The sequence below is a fragment of the Apium graveolens genome, chromosome 1 (genome assembly GCF_009905375.1).
Source record: "Apium graveolens cultivar Ventura chromosome 1, ASM990537v1, whole genome shotgun sequence".
NCBI classification, from domain to species: Eukaryota; Viridiplantae; Streptophyta; class Magnoliopsida; order Apiales; family Apiaceae; genus Apium; species Apium graveolens.
The window spans coordinates 116,194,348-116,216,077 of record NC_133647.1 but is presented as its reverse complement, the minus strand read 5'-3'; the positions used below and the strand labels follow the sequence as shown (position 1 = coordinate 116,216,077).

At 33.5% G+C, this 21,730-nt stretch overlaps 2 protein-coding genes across 3 annotated transcripts; one reads left to right on the top strand and one right to left on the bottom strand.

Moving 5' to 3' along the window:
* The first annotated feature begins 732 nt into the window (after window positions 1–732).
* On the top strand, window positions 733–6,414 carry LOC141666206 (uncharacterized protein At4g06598-like). The gene is made up of 5 exons (XM_074472201.1): window positions 733–977; window positions 1,896–2,640; window positions 3,593–3,672; window positions 3,750–3,872; window positions 5,675–6,414. The coding sequence occupies exons 2-5, from the start codon at window positions 1,919–1,921 to the stop codon at window positions 5,884–5,886; spliced, it is 1,137 nt and encodes a 378-aa protein (XP_074328302.1). The 5' UTR covers window positions 733–977; window positions 1,896–1,918; the 3' UTR covers window positions 5,887–6,414.
* Window positions 6,415–6,710: 296 nt separating this feature from the next.
* On the bottom strand, window positions 6,711–10,835 carry LOC141666197 (COBRA-like protein 6). 2 transcript variants are annotated; one of them, XM_074472198.1, is made up of 6 exons: window positions 10,513–10,835; window positions 10,309–10,388; window positions 8,261–8,714; window positions 7,979–8,132; window positions 7,327–7,598; window positions 6,711–7,213 (listed from the first exon to the last, which is right to left on the bottom strand). In XM_074472198.1, exons 1-6 carry the CDS (start codon window positions 10,568–10,570, stop codon window positions 6,927–6,929), a joined length of 1,305 nt encoding a protein of 434 aa, XP_074328299.1. In that variant the 5' UTR covers window positions 10,571–10,835; the 3' UTR covers window positions 6,711–6,926. The 2 variants fall into 2 exon arrangements, with proteins under 2 accessions (XP_074328299.1, XP_074328294.1); XM_074472193.1 differs by lacking the exon at window positions 10,513–10,835 and having other exon boundaries at window positions 10,309–10,496.
* Window positions 10,836–21,730: the final 10,895 nt, after the last annotated feature.

The following is a 21,730-nucleotide window of genomic DNA, read 5'->3' as shown; positions in this document are numbered from 1 at the left end:
CGTAATACACGACCACCAAACTTCTCAATGGGATTCATACGCCTTCTGAAAACTATGTCATGATATATAATTATTAACTTTCGGAATACTTTGAAAATCAGGTTTGTTGTGCCATGAATATATACACAAAGGAAAAAAAGACATAATCAACACATACCAGCTTTAGTCGATGTAGGAGAAGAATGATTGGGTAAAGATGGTCGTTTAGAACCTATTGTAATACGAAAGAGAACAATGTATATCAACATAAAAGTGTGTGGACTTGCAATGTCAACACAGAAAGAGAATAGGTGTCTAACTAACCGGATGGATGTGCAGGTGGTTCATAATCTTCTTTTTTGCTATCCATTTGAAAAAATCAGACAACTACTAATAAAGTTCACCTGAGAAGAAACAGCAAATAGCCCATTGATTGTGATATAGAAATGGATACACATGTCGACGACGTAGCAGCAAGATATATTTGATTCCAAGAGATTAGGAGCACGAATTACAGGGATTTAAATTTGAATACACGCGTTGGCATAAGATAGATGAAAAGTGCGATGATGAAGCCAGTAGCGGCTAAGTATCGGGTAGGGACTGGATATAAGTATCGGGTAGGGATTGGGTCGGATAAGCCCGGGAAAATACCAAAAATGCCCCGGATTTAGGGACAAAATAGTAAAAGCCTGGGTATCTAGCACTAGCAGGAATTTAGTTCTATGATGATTAATAATGAGGAAATTTGGAAAACATTGCAAAATAACAGGGAAGGAAAGGGCAAAAGAGAATAAAAACATCCCTCCCCCCATTGGGTTGTCAATCCAACAACCCCCAAGTCTTCCTACAAACAACAACAGCATACACAATTCTAGAGAGAGAGAGAGAGAGAAACCAATACACACATACAGAGTTTTTCTCTAAACCCTAGGAGCGACAAACTGGCCTCACATTGTATTCAAAGATCTCTCCTTTACTATCACTTTATACACAAGGTCAGTTCTATTCATTCAATTCAATCTTTATATATACATACTCATATCTATCTTTTTCTTTTTACTATCTAATTCTTCAAACTCTTGTTATTTGCATCATAATTACTGATTTTTTACTAATTGAGATGATTGTACCGCAAAAGATTCATTTTTTACTGTGGTGATTCTGTTTTTATGTGATCATCATTATGCTTGTTTTGATGATTGTTTTTTCTTGTTTTTTACTGTTGATTTTTTTTTTGGTTTTCAAAGTAATTAGGTTTGTTCGAATTGTTTGAGTTGCGGTGATTCCGACTTGATAGCTTTTTATGTACTTGTAAGAATCGTAACGACGGGTTAAGTAGTTTGAATTAGTATGCATTTGGAAATTAGTTTGTGTTTTTTTACATGTTAAGTACGCACCCAATATGATCTTTAGAGGTTGGTACATATATGTGGATTTAGTGATTGAGTCATATGTATCTGCTGTTTGGACTGATTTTTTTTCTTCTGGATTGGAAAGATTTTTCTTTCAATATGTATTTTACTAAACGATAATTATATTATATACTTTAAAGAAATATACAAAAGTGAGCTTTTTTATGATGATATACATGATATAATCCCCAGAGGTTAGTGAATATATGTCATTTACTAATACTTCACCGTTGGTGTTGGGTGGGAGCAGAAAACACATAATCAGTTACATACGTAATCTAGGATTTTCAAGGTCTTCATTTGTTGTTGTCAATAATAATGGAGTACTAAATATACTAATGGTATTTTAATAAATTTCTTTCATTGTATTAATCTTCTTCTCGTACCTCCTTTTTTCCCTAAAATTTAGATGTCCTGTACTCCAGTTATTTTATTTGTTATCAGTTTATACCTTTGCTTATATATATCAATGCTTCAATCATTTTCTGTATAATTTACTAGGAAACGTCTGTGTCCAGAAGAAAATGGCCAATTCAAAGGGGCCATCGAGTTTAAGAAGTATGATGCACAATGGAAAGCATTCTCTACTGCCTCCTAAAAGTCCGTTCCCTAGTATTACCCCTTCATATGTTGATTATGTTCCTAATCCTGGTATTGGAGCAAAAGGTATGCCAAAACCTAGGGATGGAAACACTTACCATCAACGCACTTCATCTGAGAGCGTTTTAATCGAGGACCAACCTTCTTGGCTGGATGAGCTTCTTAATGAGCCAGAAACACCAGTTGGAAGAGGTCATCGACGTTCATCCAGCGACTCTTTTGCGTATTCCGATGCAGCTAGTGCTGCTAACATGAATTATGCAGCTCAAGATGAGTATAGACTTAGAAACATGACGTCTATTCATTCATGGAAATCACAAGACCTTGATTATTACAAAGATGCACGGAATGCTTCGTTCTATCCAGCGGCAAACTCTTTTAACAAATGCAAGAATAGGTCTTGGAATTCACCTTCATATGTGATGGCACATCCAACTAGAAACCTTTGTTCCAAGGACAATTTCATTCCTCATAACTCAGTATCATCATCTGCTTCCCGCGAAGCTGATCAGTTTCCATCTAGTGCCCCTGAAAAACTAAATACAGCCGAATCTGGTGCACATGATGCTAAAGCCTCTTCAGAGAGAAAGGATCTGTCTTATGCTAAAACTACTGCAGCCGAAACCGACACAAAGCGTGCAAAACAGTATGCTTACTCACTTTCTTGTTCTTGATAACATCTCGCAATTGTCACTTTGTGTTGGTTCCCATTTTAGCAATAATTATGAAGTTTATCTTTTATTTGGTATATTATCTACATTTTAATGTGCTCATAAATTGTCACCTTGGTCATGGGAGAGGTTGGAAGAATTCTTTTCACTAGGCTATTAATGAATCCTCTTTCTGAGTGTTTCTTGGTATGCCCAAACATGCTTCCATAGTGTGTAGTAAACCTATATGTAATGGACTGATTATGTTAGTTAGCAATTTATTAGAGTTGTAGCTTTCATACTATTTAGGATGATGATATTATTTTATTATTGTGGGTTCAAATATATAGTCACATCACATGGAAGATCTGAAGCTTTATGTTTCAATTTTAATATCTCCACTCTAACTATTTAAATTACAATTAATATACATGATAAGGACATATAGCTTGTGGAATTCCCAAGGATGGCCATCTTTGTCTGATTATCCTAATTTCAGATCTGAATTAAACATATGGGGTTAGTCAAGGATGACCAGTTATTTAGGTTTCTTTTTTCTATGCTTCATGGTCCGTAATACTGATACATTACAAAGGCATAGACATTGACTATTAGTACATGAAGAAGATTACTCAATAAAAGTATATTTATGTTGCTGCAAGCAAGTAGGGCTTTTCCATGTCTCCCTAAATAGTTTTTAATGTTATTATTCAGTAACTTTAACTATAGTAAATTTACTTTAGTTTGTAAAGCAAGGGCCACTTTACTGGTGTAAAATAAAATCCCTTGTCCAATACATACATAAAATATGATAATTGTTGTGCTCAACATTAATCAGCTACACATAAGATGGTTGAATCTGGCATATCTAAGACCAAACTTTTGTAGTATGCATACATCTCAATTTATTGCTTGAGGAAAATATGATACGTTATCTAATGCTTGCAGGCAATTTGCTCAACGCTCCCGTGTACGAAAGCTACAATACATAGCAGAATTGGAAAGAAACGTACAGGCATTACAGGCAAGTGTAGGAAAGACGTTATATAAATTATTTATTTTGAATGAGAATTTGTAATGACCATAGTCTAATGAACACAGGCAGAAGGTTCTGAAGTTTCTGCTGAACTTGAATTTCTTAATCAGCAAAATCTCATTTTAAGTATTGAAAACAAAGCTCTGAAGCAACGATTGGAGAATCTAACCCAGGAGCAGCTTATTAAGTACTGTGAGTATCTATAGCTATTTTTGACAACTCCATATCTAGATCTATTGCTTCGTACTGTAACCAATTCTTTGTTATGAAAAAAGACTCATGTCACTACAGAAATGAATATATAATAGTTCTGTTTTCATATAATCTTCAGAAAGCATTAATAACATTTTATCGGCATTAATAACTTTTTATCGACTGTCACGCATAACTCGCGGATCTTTATAGAAATTAGATTTTTTTTTCCTTTTTTAATAGAAATAGGAGAAAAAATTGTCTACATGTATTGCGTAACAGGTTTACATTATCACATGTAATATAATGCAAATGCATCACTTGCATAAGTTCTTTTTCATTTTGTGTTATTGGGTCACGTTGCTGTGGTAATGTTGCAAATTGTCGTACACTGCAAAAATTGTCTCTGACATTGTTATGGACTTTAATTATAATTGACAAAGAATAAGAAGTTAAAAGTCAATAGATATGTTTATATCTACTGTTGACTCTTATTAAAACTGCACACTTCCTATGTTTATTTAATTTATCCATTCATAATCACCTAATTGCTATCAGATTATATATGTTTGAACTGGAAAAAAGAGGTTCTGATTTAGTCTCATAATTTTATTTACATTTATAATGTAAGTGTCAGTCTATAGTGTTTGGTTTTTATTGTCAATAATGTTTGTATATGAAATCATTTTTTCTTCTTGTGTAAATCTTGACAAAACCTCGTGCTACAATTATCTATTCTGGCACTTGTAAATCTAAACTAGTCTGAAGCATATTTGTATACGATGATTACTTTGAAATATAATCACATCTATCTTGTCTATTATCAATTCGTGCGCAAATTATATGTTCTGGTTCCATGTTGCTAGAAATGCCTCATATTGTATTCTTAAGGTTGCTATGTAGTTATTAAAAATTCAAGGCAACATAACACATACCCCAGACCCAGAGGTGTTTCATGAGCCTCCTTAAAAACTAGAAAGGAGATAAGAATTTGGCAGAACTTTTGAAATGACAGATAAATAAATATTTAGTAAATAAGATGGAAGAAAGAAGATCATGCCTGGGACTAGAAATGGGAAGAAGAGAAGTTAGAGATAGAGCATGTTGAGTAAGATCAGAAAGATAAATCTACCCGGTAATAGGTTCATTGAACTCTTTGAGATATAGAGGGGTTGGAGGTATTCTTCTTTGTTACTGTGTTTTCAACTTCATTCTTCTTTTCTTTTATCTATTGGAGATTGACTGTTCTCCGTACAATGTGTAAGCACAAGAAGCTGTTAAATTACCCCAGAATAAGAGAACTGATTGTACCTTACTTGGACTAAGGATTGCTTAAACTACCAAGGCACACACCTTAATAAGCTAGACTCTACTCAGTATCTGCACCTCCGCGTGCTTTACTTGTATATTATATTTCGGTTGGACAAGGTAAGTTGGTCAGCCTGATCACAACTTTCAAACAAAGTCATTCTCGTTACTCGTCAATATAGTTGGTCTTTAGCCTCAGTTTGACTGACATCTAGGGGACATTCATTTAATGAGTAGTTTAGTTTAGACTGACGAGGATATTTAGTAAAAGAGTTGGATAATTTAAATTCTTTAATTGCATTCGCTAGTGTGGCACTCCATTTGGGTCTATTGGTGTTTGGCACTTCCACATCAAGAGTTGTTTGTGAAATTATTTTGTTACATCTAGTGTTGTGGGTAAACATCTAAATTTCTCTGGGGGCTTAGGAATTGATCACATGATTCTGTTTTTTCTTAATTCATTTGAACACTGATATGTTCTATGCTGTTTTCAGTGGAACATGAAGTATTGGAGAGGGAGATTGAAAGGCTGCGGATCTTGTACCAACAGCAGCAGCAGCAGCAACAGCAACTACTCCAACAGCCTCCTCCCAGCCATCAGCGTGCCAAAAGTCGGGATCTTGATTCTCAGTTTGCAAGCCTTTCCTTGAAACACAAGGACTCAAGTTCTGGCTCTGATTCTGTTTCTGGTCCGCTGCGCATCTAAACATATACATTGCTGGTGGGCGATTTATCTGCCTTAGAACTTCTCTACGATGCTTTCATACCAATTAGTGAAGTTCAAGTCATTTCCATTGTGTTGGCTCGAGAAAAGTTCTTCCCTGCTGTATTAACTTGTCTTTACTCCTTTTTGATCGGCCCTTCTCATTCAATTATTTATATACGTGGCCATCTTTGTTGATTTAGTAGCTCATATGCACCTGGTGGTCCTGTTGGGAATTGTGATTCCAGCAGATAGGTCACCGGAGGTGAATACATGAAAGCTTCATGTCACTTGTAAGCTCAGTCAAAACTCAGAGAGTTTTTTCCTTGATCTTTGGAGTTCTCAAGGAACTTTTAGGTGCTCAAAGACTTGCATGCACTGTTTGTAATTCCTTCTTGCAAATTAGCAAGTGTCCTATTATTTTTTTTCCCGAACTTAAGTGGATTTGGCAAATTTGAACTATGATATTTTTGGAGAACCAAAGTTTCCCCAGATAATTAATTATGTTATGTATCCCAACTTGTTCCCAGTTTTCTTGTCTTTTAAAGCTTTTCTCTATATTCCTTAATTCGTATCACATTTGCACCTTTTCACTATTACTTTGTTAGATATTGAATAAAGCATGGCATCAGTTTCAGGTCAAATTTTGGTTCGAGTCAGGGCGGCTTGTTTAATAGCCAAGGTAGTTTGTTGTGCATATAACTATTTGAAATGGATACAAAAGGCCAGTAGTCGTCACTTATGTTCAGCATCTGAGTATATCTATATTCCCCTTGATAATGCATAATGATTTCTTTTTCTGAAATAGTATGCTGTCATACTTGATCTCTTGTTAAAAGCTTAACATTATAACATACAACTCATTGCAGCATACAAACTGCTTACATTAATTTTACAAAGTGTCCAAACTACCATCAAGTCAACTTCAATTACGACAAATATCAGTTTCTCAACTTGAGAACAATTAATATTTTTAACAAATTCACAACAGAGCTTCCGAAACAATGCTGGACATGTCGACCAAGGAATTTAATACTATTGTGTTAAAGTGCAATCACGTTAATAAACAAGGACAACAGAATCATACTGAAGAATGTAGTATGTGAACTAGTTTGAGCACTGTTGGGAAGACTAGGATAATCATCTGGCTGTGGCATAACACATTCATCGCCATTGAAGGAAACTTTTCTCGGAAAAGTCCACCCTTGTCGGAACGTGAACATGTCTGGATCTTTGTGTAATAACATTTCCGATTGTACATTTCCTTGTTCACCAGATTGGAGTAACATGTCGTTGTAGTACTTAATGCCATAAAATACCCCACTATCATCTGCAGAGCAATAGATAGATGTAAGAAACATACCGATACAGCTTATAAGGAGGCATAAATAGAATTAGCATTAGAAAAGTGCAAAATTTGCAGAATATTTTTGACAAACTTACTGATGTTTCCATATTGATTTAGGGGCAAATAGTTGAAGCTGAAAACCTGTGTGATACTCTTCAGGTTGGGGTGTAACACCACCAAACTCCACTGACTATAATTCTGAGCGAAATTTTGGTTTGTAATGGTCATCTTAACTCGCCAATACTCCTTATAACTTTCTTTTACATGCCAGTGGATTGTTACAGGACACATGTGTCTCGTACACTTGACCAATGGCCGGGGTTCTTCATCATTTGGGAGTTGTAAGACTGGTGGTAATTGGCCAGGCCTATCATTTCAAGAAACTCGTACGTTAATGCAAATTACGATATCAAGGGAAAGAAGATAATGTTAGAAAAGTTGGTAAAGCTTTAAGTTAACTAGAAAAACTGAGGTTCTAAACTTTATTTTTAATTTAGATGAAGTTTAATTGGATGCAAAGATGATAAAAAATTGATAAAGGAGAAAGATCCAACACACTATTGCTGTATTCTCGATTCCATGATTTCTAGGTGTGCTACATTTAAAGCTAATATATCCATGAATTTTACTCGCTAAACTGTATACTAAAGTAAGGTGAACTGATTGTGCCTGCAGGGTGGACAAAATACTTAAGAAGATTAACATATGAACTGAAAAAGATTAACAGAGTAACTAGTGAAGAATTACTTTACACAGTTTATTCCAGGTTGTCCGCTGCAGCCACAGCTGCATGTAGGGCATGGAACAATGGTACTGTTGTAGAATGCAGATAAGGAAACACAACATTTTGGGGTCGGTGATGCAAGGAACTGAGAATAAGAGCAACTCACATTCCATGTAGCTGCATAAGGCCATATAGCAAATATATGGTAAGAAGACAAACTTACAACATTCTATGATTTAATATCTAACGTCTAACAAAAATATTACTTCTGAGCAAAAGCAACCAGAACCAGAGCTAATTCTTACCAAGGGCTTGTGTCTTTCTACGTCCATTATCCTCGTAAAATTTGGTAGGTTCAACAGCTATGGGAGGTCCGCATGTATAACCAGGAAGGCCAAGCGTAAAATTGTCAGCTGGAATTCCTGTGGATGAATTATCAGAGAAAGAACCTCCAACACTCATCTCAAAAGAAGCGATATACTTGGTAGGGTCTTGAGTTATGGATGATAAAACTCCTCCCTTACAACAATTTGCAGATTGAATATTATAAGGAGCTCCTGGCAGAAGGTCTATGATTGTTGGTCTCTGTTCACAGCAGTGTGGTTTATCTCCAGTAAATGCAGAACAATTTCCTTGGTCAGTAGCTTCTGCTCCAAACATCTTCCATATCACCTCGTTGTTCGGCCATCTCCAGCTGAGTTTCCATCCTGGCTGATCTATGTGTCTAAACAACTGGTAATTGTATATGGATACTGACACCTGCAATTTGTCAAGTTCAATTTTGAGGAGATACTTTTATTTTTGTAGGACCATTTTGGCATAATCTCGAAAATTATATCTTTGGTGTTTTATTTACGGTGGCGTGCCTGCATATTTAACAATTCAGGTATTTACAGATCAGTAGATCACATGCCATTCTAATGATGAAATGTATTTAATTTTTTACGATTAAATTAACTCAAGTACCTACAAATTTCATATAGTATATAACTGAAATAAATTATAAAATTCTATTATTAGAGGGGCTAATTTGCGGAAATTTTTTTATAAAAAAAATCATTAAAATAATTATTAAATATATATTTGTTTTATTAATAACTATACCACTAATTTCACCAATTTTCAGTGATATCACAAATTTTTTATTTGAAAATTGACATAAACTAAATATTCATCATTATTTGCATTTTTTATGTTAATAAAAATAATAGAAATTTTTAGTTATGCATTTATTTATTAAAATTAATATTTATAATTAATTTTTAAAGATCAAAATAAGGTGTATCTAAAAATATACAAAAAAATATATAATTTTAGCAAAAATTTGGGTGGCAAAAAGAATCAAAGAAAACAAAATTTTCAACTTTGCTGATTTATGAGAGGACGACACATAAGGTTTGGGTGGGAGGATGACCCGCAGCCCCCACTATGGTTCGGCCTCTGATTAGAGTACATATAATATATTTTAATATGTATTTTTAGTATTTTTGAAATAACGAAAGACTTATTTACAATTTAGCATCAAAGTTAGCTAATTTGAGCATTAAAATTTTTACAGAGTGAGGGAGGAATAAAAAGAATCTAAGGAAAATAATTGAAATGAAGCAAAGACATAAGGTTCCAATTCCAAATAATAAAAAAAGAACTCTAGATTCAAAAAAGGTTCTAAAATATAATTATTTTTATGAACCGAGTATATTTAACAAAATTGATTTTAAATTTTTTATTAAATAACATTTTTCAGGAAGCATATTAATGCTCTAGCAATTCTATTAATTTCTTTATGTTACTAAAAATGATATCCCTCAAATTTCTTTTGTAATTTAACTACGAAATACGAATAGTTAGCTAAATAAGTAACTAGCTAGTACTGCTAATAATTTTCACATGTCTGTAGATGGTATATATTAAAAGATATAATCTGTTGCTAGTAAATAGAAAATGTAGCATCATTATATTAGTATATAATCTATAAGAAAATAAAACTAGGAAAGCGACAAAAATGACAATTCCATAATAAAAAAGAGTATTTCTAAGTTTAGTTTCACCCTTTTCAGAATGAGGAAATAGACAATGAGGTGTGTCCCTCGCCAGATACCATGCAAAAATACACAATTTCCCATTATTAAATATAAGTAGGAGTAATAATTTTATTTTATGGGCTTCCCATTAAAAGAGTTTGACAAATTTCACCCACTTATTTGTGTTACTGTGACTGTAAAATCAACCCCCACCCCCCTTTGATGACCATATATATGAGTTTCTCTCTTACATGCATCAGCCCAGATATGTATGTCATGTGTAAAGTGTGTTTTGTATGTAAGAAAAACAAGGTAGGGTGCAGAAAACTTACGTATTGTGTATCCCCGGTGTCTGTTCTTTTATCCCATTTAATCGTCACGTTCCCCTTGGGATCCAACACATCAAATCCACCTTCATCATCATGCCCCCGTCCCCAACATATTATTCCAAACCCCCAAATCATACAATTTTCAATATACATCATCACATGAAATTAATATAAACAACAAATAAATGAGTTCTAATACAGACTTACAGTTTGGCGAGATAAAACTCAAGAGGCTGATGAAAAGTAAATTCAAGATCAAACCCATTGATTAACAATAAACAATGGGTTTTAATCCAAATTTGTTATGTAATATTAAAATCAAGACTTCTCCTCACTAGCTCATCAACTCACACCTTAATTATTTACACACACTTGTGCTGATTTTATTTTTAAAGCAAAAAGAGAGAGGATGAGGTGGCGAATCTGTGGGTGCAATACATATATGGGGATTGTGTGCAGAGATATATTATATATTCAAGATATGGGAGGAGGAGGAAGAAAGTAAAATAAAATGTTTAAAAGAAAGGGGAAATTAATTAAGGATAGAAATGGTGTAATAATTATGGTTAGGTGCTTAGAATGTGTCTTTGGGAAGCAGCAAATAAAGGAAAACGTGATTGGAGTGTTGTCACGCGTTTGGCTCCGCCCCTCTTGGTCTTGTTGTTTGTGGGAATACCGTTCTTTTCATTTTTCAACATTCTTTTCTATGGCCTTTGCCTTTACCAACTAAAATATTACTCCCCATCTCATATTATATATTATATTTCCATTACAATATATGATCCACAATTAAAACAAATTTATATATTTTCTTAAAATATTAAAAAATATATTTTGAAAAATATTACATATATTCTTTTCTACGGGCTTTAACTAATAATAATCTCGTATTCGTGTGTCATGTATATAAAATAATTTTAACTCAATATAATTCTGCAAAAAAAGAACTACAAATCAATGTGTTTCAAAATACGTAGATTTGTGTATGTTAAAATAATATTTAAGAATCGTTTGAAATTTTTTAAAATAAGTAATTTATAATTTAAAATAAATAAATAATTTATTAGTGATAAACAGATGAATACTTATAAGTAACTAGTATACTAAGTCGCGATTTGTAACAACATTTTAAAATAATGTTCAGCTTTATCTTTTTGCATATTTATTTTAATATTGATTATTCTGAAATTTTGAATCAAATATTATAAATAAAGAAGTTTAAATCGCTTTCTCGTTAAAAGATATTTACTCCATTGAGTAATTTTAATTAAATAATAAAAAAGTTAAAAAAATCATTTTCTTATTAAAACATGTGTTTAGTTTAGTAGGTAATTTGAGTAAGACGAACGTTTAAGAGTAAAGTTTAATAATATGGATGGTAAAATTTTAGAAGAATAAAAAAATGATAATTTAATAAGAATTTTTTTATTAATATGGTAGAAAATTATTTGGAGAATAATAAGATGACAATTTGAGTTAAATGGAAAGTCAGGAAAAAAATAGAATTGTAATTTGTTAATAGGAAATTTAATTAACACTACAAGAAATATTGAATCAGACAATGGTTTTCCACCGTTGTCTAAAAGATGAATTTTCTTTGTCTATCCGGGGGCGGTGTTTGACACTCATACAATGGTAACGCACCATTGTATCAAATACATCACACAACTGAATATAAAGCCTTTGTCTCTTTTTATTCACACAACGCATATGACCCTTTATAATATTCTACAAACAACAGTTTTTTAGCCGTTGTAACAATTTACAGGCACAATAGTTAAAAATAGTATTATGAGAATTGACTCCTACAACAGTTTATGTATTTATTTCATCTAGTTACACAATAGTTTTTATTAAGAAACAAATGTATCAGATACTTTAGGCAACAGTTTTTTATTTTTTGGGTATTGTGTTTTAGCTATGCTCACAACACCTTTTGTAATAACCTAGATATTGTTAGAAGCTAATCTAGTAATGGTATGTAGTGATCCCAATGTGTTGTTAGGATTTGTACATACAATGGTGTTAATCATTTGATCTATTGTGCAAATTATTAAGGCACAATGTTTAAGTTCTATTAATCAGTTGTATAAGTTTGTTTCATACAAGTGTATGCCTTTTTAAAACATCATTGTCGAATATATTTAGCACAATGGTTTACTTTTGTGCCAAATAAGGTGGTAATTTGAGTCGCGCTTCGCAGCGGGATTCTAAAATAATATTTCGTTTCTTTGTATTTCTTATATGTCTTGGCCATTAAGAAATTATGAATAATTAATAAATATATAAAATTAAAAATTCTAAAACATACATGTTTACTTAATTAGTCGCTTTCTCATTAATTACAAATCTAATATCAAAAATTATATTATTTTTTAGCTAATAATCAATGTAATATTTTTTTCTATTTAATAATATAAAATTTTGAGAAAATTAAAAAAATAAATTGAACGATATGAGAGGCGTTACCTCACGACACTCATCATCTCCTTCGCATCAATATAATATAACATAATGATATAATAATTTTTAAAATACAAAGAAAACATATTTGTAGATACTTGTCTTTGCAGTATTTTATTAGCTAAAAATAAAAGAAATTTTTTAAAAAATTAATAGTAAGTTGATTTTATTTTTAGGAGAAAGAGAAGAAATGATATTAAAAAGACAATTTATGAGAATATTAAGATGGTAAGTGTTATTCCCAAACAATCTAACAATAGAACTATATATAGGGGTTGAATGTAATTCTGATTTTTTTTTCAAATAACGAATCTTATATATCAAATATATCAGTGTTTGAATATGCAAGAGTGCGGAATGAAAATATAGATGTATTCAAACACAAAGATTAATAACTTTCTGGTGGATTGAACTTACACACCAGAGATACATATTGATGAGAACTCTGTGATGTAAGAATGCACACATCTGCTTATAAGTATGATACACTTAGAACAGAGAAATTTTTAACAAATACAACTTAATCTATTTCTTAGTTCTTGCTTAATTTTCAACTTGCTACTCTTGGTTTATATATCACCAAGTTACATGATAAAAAGACAAACTAATAAGACAAAAGTGTCTTAGTCTAATTACATGTTGCTCCATTTCTCCATCCATCATCTTTGTATTTCTTCAAGTAAACATGGAAGTGGAAATACTTCTTTGTTCTCTAAAACCTGTCAATATGATTCCACATTCCATTTGCATACAATTAACCCATGTGACTGTCAAGTCACTATCAACTGATTTTTGAATTTGATCATTCGTTGAAACTCTATTGGATCATCCGTTGAAACCTTGTGGAACATCCGTTGAGAGCATCTACATAGCAGTTAACTCTATTTTACTTATGCAAGAGTACAAGGCATCTAATATTTACAATTAGCAAACCTATTTTACATATCAATCTAGTAGTCAACATGACTTTGAAAATTCTACAACTTTTAGTTCTCTATGGCATTACAATATGCAGGAATGTGCTACCAAAACTTATTTAAACGTAAGCTACTCTTTCAACGGATGACAGAGTACATTAATCGTTGAAATCTACAATTACACTTAATCAAATCTACTAAGGTATTTTTGTAGCATATCATCAAGTCTACAAAATATTTCTAACAATCTCCACCAATTTATGTCTACTGGAATTGTAGGCATAAATTTAAGGAGTATTTGATGATAACAAAATACCTTTTTACATAAAGATTATTCAACAGTAGATAAAACTGATAAGTGCTGTAATTTTAGTGAAAATTGTACAAAAGAAAGTTCATAGAAATCTCACAAACCATTTTTTAAGGTGCTCCTCTAGACTGGGCAGATTGATCTTTTCTCCTTGAATGTCTAGACTTCTTTCCCAATGTTTTATTGATCTTTTCAATCTGGTGTTGGAGTTGTCTATATAATTCAGATTCATCTTCATTAGATTGATCCAACATCTCCTGCATTCTCATGAGAGTTTCATTGCTTGAAATCTTTAGCTGATCTTCTAGTCTGAAAAAACTTCTAGTATTCTTTTCATCCTTGAACTCCATTAACCAATATGGCCTCAAATGCACACTATTCCCAGTGTAAGGAATAGTTAAGACTCCTGGAAGTGCATTTGGATCTCTCCAGCTTTGTCTTATTCTCTCAATCTTGCTGAGTATCTCCTTCTTGGCAGCAATGTTGAAGCCAAAGTTTTTATTGATTGAGGAGAAAATCTTCACTAAGACAGAGTAGCCTTCATTGAGAATCCTATGAAGAGGCCATGTTAACTTCTTTCCACCTTTGTACTTGAATACTAGCCTTTCTGTAAATCTTTTGTAGGCATCAATTGCTCTCACATCATCTAGTTCATCTAAGTAGAGATTAATATCTGAAAACTCCTGAATGTCACAGATTTAGAGTTGATTTCCTTTTTTAAATGATGGCTTGGACTTAGCTAGGGTTTTGGTTTGGAATGTGATAGACTTGATTGGCTTTCTTGGAACATTCTTTCTTTTTTTAGAGGAGGTTGGTATTGGAATGTTTAGCTCAAGAATACGTAGGCTTTCCCAGTCTTTTGGCTCATCCTTGGGAATTATTGGTTTTCCATGAAAGTGCACAACAGGATGGACCTTAATTTAAACTTGCTCCATTGTGGGCATAGTTGGTTGATTTATAGCAATAGATTGTGTTGGATTAGATTCTTCATTTTCTTCTTCAAAGATCAGATTCCTTTTGGTTCTGCTAGCTCTTTGCTTTCTTCTTTTCATAGATTCCTGCTTTGGTTCTTCTTTCTTTTCAATCACAGATTCATTTATGACAGCAGGCTTTTCAGTTTCTGTGGCAGCATGCTTCTCAGCTTTTTTCTTAGCTTCTAAGGCAGCCTGCCTTTTCAGATGCCTAAGCCTTAATTTTTCTTCTTTCTTGGCTTCTTCAAACTGTGGATGTCCAGCTATCACACATATCAGTTTGCCATGCATGCAGATTTTTTCTATTCTTTTATTCAAAACTGAATCTCTTGGATCTTGTGATATGCAATGGATCTACCAAGCAGCTTCTCTTCATCAGGTTTAGGGGTTGTATAGACTAGGTCTAATGGATTTTTGCTTGAATTCTTTGATGAGTATTTCTTGTGCTTCAAAATGACATTGGTCTTTAGATGTCTTCTAGCTGAAGTTTGACCTTTTTCCAAATTCCCTAAGCTCATTCTCAATTGTGTGAAGTGCTTCACAAATTTGTCTTGTTCTGCAATTGGACCAAATATCTTTTCAATCTTCTCATCAGTTTGATTCCATTGTCTTTCAGCTTGATCTCATCTGATGCTATATTAATTAAGTCAATATTGTCAATCAATGGTGCCTTTGAGAAAGTAAAGGCCGGAACAATTACTTTGCTAACTTGAATATGCACATCTTTCTCCCCCTCACTCACTTGAACAAGTGCATTCTTCCTCCCATTTTTGTTATCAGCAAGTAGAGCAGGGTTGGAAGTTTGTGCAACCACAATTATTGAAGTAGACTTGTTTGAGTTTCCCGATTTTCAAGTATTCTGGAAATTGAGTTTTCCGCTTTTACAAGTATGGAATCCATTGTCTCAATTTTTCTATTCAACTCAGCTTCTTTTCGCAATTTCTGGACAATCTCTTGCATCATGGAGTCAGGAATCTTAGCATCCATTCTGTTGATAAGATCTTATTTAACTTCTCCAATATAAAGCTTGAGCTCATCCACATCTTGACTTTGTTTGTGAGCTTGGATCTTGTGCAATTCTAGAGACTCCAGATGGGCTTTTAGAAGACTCTTGGTGCTGACATTATTGGTGGCTTGCATGGAAGAATGGGTGTCATGGATTAGCTTGAATAAAGTGGGTTGGAGATGATGGAAGTTGCATTCTTTTGAGAATATCTATGAGGGAATTTCTAATGATGAACTAGTGTCTGTAACCCCCTATGGTCCTGCTTACCCCCTCAGCACCCTCTCCAAGAAAATCATCCCCAAAAGAATTACCAGAAGATCCAGAAGGATAATCAGACTCATCACCTGTTGTAGAAGGCATTGAGTTGATTGTATCCTTAGCCCTTAGCATAGAAGCTGTTGTATGCACCAAACTGAGAGTCCTTTTTACAGCCTCATTGCCCTGTTCAGCTAGAATTTGATATGCTGGAACATGATGAGTAAATGCCTCAGCATCAAAAGAGACGATATCTAAAACAACTTGATATTCTTGCTGAATTAGTGCCTCCTTTTCTGCATCATTGACACCCCTTAACTCACTAGCAATGGGCTCTTCCCATTCTTCTGTACCTGCTTTTCTCTCGATATCTCTATTTTCTTGCATCAAGGGATCCTCTTGGCTTCCCACCCTCACACCCTCACCTTCACCATCCAAGGTGGGACTCCTCTCACTCACTTTTTCCATGCTAGAAGAAATAGCATGCAATTGGTCGCTCTTTTCCTCTCCTTTTGCCTGAGAGCAACTCAGCCTCTCACTCAAATCACCCCATTCCCTCAATCCTATAAGTGATTGAACAACCACTAAGTCATCTACACTTGTAACATTTGTTGAGATTTTAAGTGGTGTAGAGACTTTCAACGGATGAGAAATATCCGTTGAAATAGTAGTTGTGAATGTCAACGGATGATTGTTGTTAGGCACATCCATCGACGAACAATCATTGGTCAACGGATGAGAAATATCCATCGAAGAGATAAAAATAATAGATTTTGGAGTTGAAACTACTGTAGAATCTGTGGTGATTGATTTGAGATTATTCACAGATTTCTCAGTAGTTTCAGAAAGAAATGGCAAGTGAGTCAACAAATCATCTAACATATAATGCTCACTTGCTTTATATTTTGGCTCCTCTATGAGTTTCAATGATGGAGAATCAGGAAATAATGTGTGTATCATGTCCACATCCAGTGAGTTTGTGGGAGAATTTAGTGTGTGAGGTGTTTCAATTGTGATTGATTTTGGCTGTGACTCCACATTTATAGGAGCCACATCAATCTGAATTTGAGATGGTACATTAACTGAGTCTTTGACTGCAGTTGGCACTGTGTGTGTATCCTGTGAATCCCCAATGATTTTAGATTTCTTTTTTCTAATGTAAGTTTGAGGTTGGTCTGTGTCCATTCTGTAGCGACTGGGAATTTCGCGACGTGATTAAGTGAATAAAGTATAATTTTATGTTGTAATTGTGAATTTATGTGAATAAATGAAAGGTTAAATGATTTTATGGTTAATTTTCGTTATTGTATAATAGCAACTAGGAACGTAAAGAAACTCGTTCCAGTTTGATGAGTCAACTAAGTGATTGAACTGTGTCGTCGGGCCGTCAAGTTGAATGGAACCCGTATTAAAAAGAGATGAAAATATTTAAAAGTGTGAATGTGAAATATATATGGTGATCCTATGTGTTTACATACTGTTTGATGTGTGCATGTTCGAATTCGAGATCGGTTTTATTTTTAAAAGGAATTTTAAGGATTTTATTGATCTTAAAACATTTTTATAAAATTATAGAAATGTGATTAAGGTGCGAAATTTGCTTTATTTCTTTTAAATTAGTCCAATGGGACTTTTTAACAATATAAGTGGGAATTATGTGTTAATCTAGAAATTTTAAAATGATTTTATAGAGTTTAAATTCTATTATTTGGATTTATTTGTAAAATTCATATCAAATTTTCTATTCGCTCAAAAATGTATTTAAAAATACTAGTGAAAAACTAATTTTATATTCTTTATTTTCTAAACAAGAATGGTTTCATTTTCGAATTTTGTGAGAGAATTATATGTTATTCTAATTGGTTAATGCATTAGAGAATTAGAAAAGGGAAAAGAAAATTCAGATTTTTATTTACAAATTACTCAATTGCCCTTCTTGGCAATTATATATACCCCCACCCCCTTCTCGTTTCTTTCTTTTCCCCACCGGTTCTCTCTTCTCTCTCTTTTTCTCTCTCTCACTCTCGGCTTTTCTCTCTCCCCCTCTCGGTACACACTCTCTCTTCAATCTCTCTTCCATTTCTCATCCATTCTTGATTCTAAAATCGTATATATGTAAGATTTTGCTTCTTATATGCATATATGTGGATGCATGTGATTATTTTTGAGTTTTGGAGAAGCCCCGAGTTGGGTTGTTTAGTTCTTTGGTTCGGTTTTAGAGAAATCCATAAGGGATTTGATTTTTATCATGGTTTTTATGATGATTCTAAGATTGCATTCTTGTTTTAGTATCAAAAATTGATTCAAGGTGGAACAGCGGTTAGAAACCCCGAAACGGGGCACCACCGAGGTGAACCTTTGGTGAGCCGACGGGGACGACGATGTACATGAGTCTGATGATATATCTAAACTTTTGCTTTAAACTTGGTTCCTTACATGCATGTACAGTTTTAGTATGATCAACTTATATTTAGTTTCGATTTTGAAAAAAAATGGTTTAAATGTTTAGAATATTGGCTAAATCGAAATAAATTTATAATTTGTAGCCTTGCATGTCGAGTTGATTGGTTGCGTATTGATTCTTAAGGTTTCATCCGGTTTTGGCATTAGCTAGGTTCGAATTTTTATAAAATCATAAGGGGAAATGATTTTTTTCAAAGATAGTTGATGCATGTTAGTTCTAAATGGTTGCATGTGATTTTGTTTGATTTTGTCTTGATGTTGGGGTTCAAATTTTTATTATAAAAAGGGGGATGGTTGTTTGTCAAGGGTAATTGGTGTTTAAGTGGTTTAAGGGTCTTTTGATATGATTATGTGGTTTTGGTTTGAATTTGTGGATTAAAAAGGAAAGAATTAGTTGCTTTGTTGACGAGTTATACGAATTGCGATTATTTGCTAAAATATAGATCTTTAAGTATAAAAGTATACTGTACTATGTGAGTATATTGTGATTATACTCGGGTATACGAGTTAAGTGTTATTGAATTGGGGAAATAGTTAGTCGCTCTGAGAAACATCCAGTGTTGAGTAAGTTGCTAATTAGGGATTCTGTTTTGGATTGTAGATTCTATTAGCGGAGGCATTCAGACTAGGAAAGGGAAGGATATCTTAGATGGCAGTAGCTCAGTACCCGTCAAGCAGGAAAGCAATTTAAGGCAAGTAACTCTGCCTTCTCATATGATTAGAGGAAATTATTGATGTCATGATAAAGTAGTGACTTTTTATAGCACTTGTGATAAACCTGATATTGTTTTTGAGAAAACCCTGATATTGTTTCATGTGATAACTTGATATCAATCCTTGTTCGACCCTTTACAGTAACCCTGTTGATTCATAAACTGATTTACTTACTTATGTCCTTTATCATCTTATGATCTCGTAAACCCTAAGAGAACCTTCATGAATCTCCTTACATAATATTTTGGTTGACCCAGATTCTTCGATAACCCGTATGCCTTGTTTTGTATTGATCTTTGGAACTATTCAGATCCCAAACTAGTATACCATATTTATCATTTGATCAAGTTCTTTAGTATTGATCCCCGTTTACTTTTGATTCGTTCACTTTTATTGAATTCTTGAATTGAACTTAAGAATAATTTTTGACTTGATTGAGTCCGAATGATTTCATATTCTTGGTAATGATAAAATAAACTTAGTCAACTTTTCCTACTTCCAAAACAAAGATTTTCCAAAAGAATTCCTGATGGATTGGATAGAGACGTAAGAGACTAGTGGGAGTAGTCCAGTCACATAAGAGGCTAGCGGGGCTAGTCCAATATAAGGCTGAAATAATGCCATAGGTACCATAACGACCAGATGGAGGTCGGTACGGGCTGATCACCCATATTATATTTAATAGATGGATATTCCAATCAAGGGTTCCTTTATGTTTTATAAAAAGAGAAAATGAATATGATCTTTAAAGCAGTTTGCTTCTTTTAAATGAAATGAAATGAATTGTATCTTCGTTAAAGTTATGAAACCTGCGAACGCTGTCAACATAATTAGTTGTTGAATCTCGAAGCTCGATTAACAACTTCTTTCATTTGAGAAACTCTTTTATAATCATGCTAATGATTTGTGATGAATGTCGGCTTTCACCCTGTTAGGGCGAAATCACGCACTAATATTCACGCAAGTATACGTGTTCGCAAGTAATATAGAATACTTTCTAGTTCGTTCCCACAGAGACTCAGACTAAATTATTGTCTAATTAAACTCACTCACCAATGTATGATTACTTCTCAATGTTAAGACACTAACACTTAAGATTGTTAATTAAATATTAACTACAATTAACTGCTTAATTAATCACTTACTTAACACTTCAAATTATCAATAATAAAATACTCAAGAGATCACAACTTCATTACTACTTCCTTCAATAGTCATTGTTATTACCTTTAGCATGTGACATTGATGATATTAATCGAATAACACGAAACTGATAAAAGCCAACTTTCATTGTACTAATACCATTCTACCAAACATCCACAATTAAGATAGAAGTTGAATAGTCATCAATTATGTTAAGTTCCTATATGTCTACAGAAATTGACAACACAACGATTTAAGCACAAGTTATTCCTTTTGATTACATAGGGCAAATAAAACTGTTAGAGTTACCCACTAATCATGCACAACGTACATGAACCTATGCTAGCATGGCAAGTTCTAAATCTCAAGATCCACCGTCGCTTCACAAGAGATTAACACCCTATCTTATATGTTCGTGACGCACATAAGACGAATACGCACAACCAATACTAGATATCATATAATCATCACACACTAAAGTATTAAACAATTAACTAAAGAATTCCATAATAAATCCGTTGCAACCCCATGATCACGATTAGCCCATAATAGCACTTATCATCATCATGGGTTCATATGAAATCATGATAAACAAACACAAGAAAATAATAACTAAACTAATTATATTAAAACAGAGTACGTCACAAGAGTAAATAAGTTCAAAGTAAGAAAACTAGCATCCAACGTTACAACGAAACAAGATTCACAAGAAAATATGCTTCCTCTTCGTTGCGGTGTGCTAAATCGGTCTTCCTCCTTATCTCCTTCGCTCCTTGCGTAAAAACACGATCTTCTTCAATCCACACTTGTGAAAATGTCTCAAATCTACTTATATAATAGTCCCATAAAACTCAGATTACATAGAAGTGGAAACCAAACAGAAGTAGAAGTCCTGAAATAATATATCTTTTTTCCCGACCCTGCGCGGCCGCTCAGCATAGCTCAGACCTCTACTAGAAAATGGTCTGTTTTTACTCCGTTTCTTCGCCGTAATCTGCCCATTTCTTTCCTCACGCAATGGTGAACACATGCCAAGGATTATTCTTGATGATTCCTCCCCCGAAATGCAACTAATACCTGAAATGCATAAACACTAGAAAAACGCATCAAATACACAAAATACTTGATTTCAAGACACCAATTTAAGACATTTTAAGACGCTCTAAGTGGTATAAAATGCCAC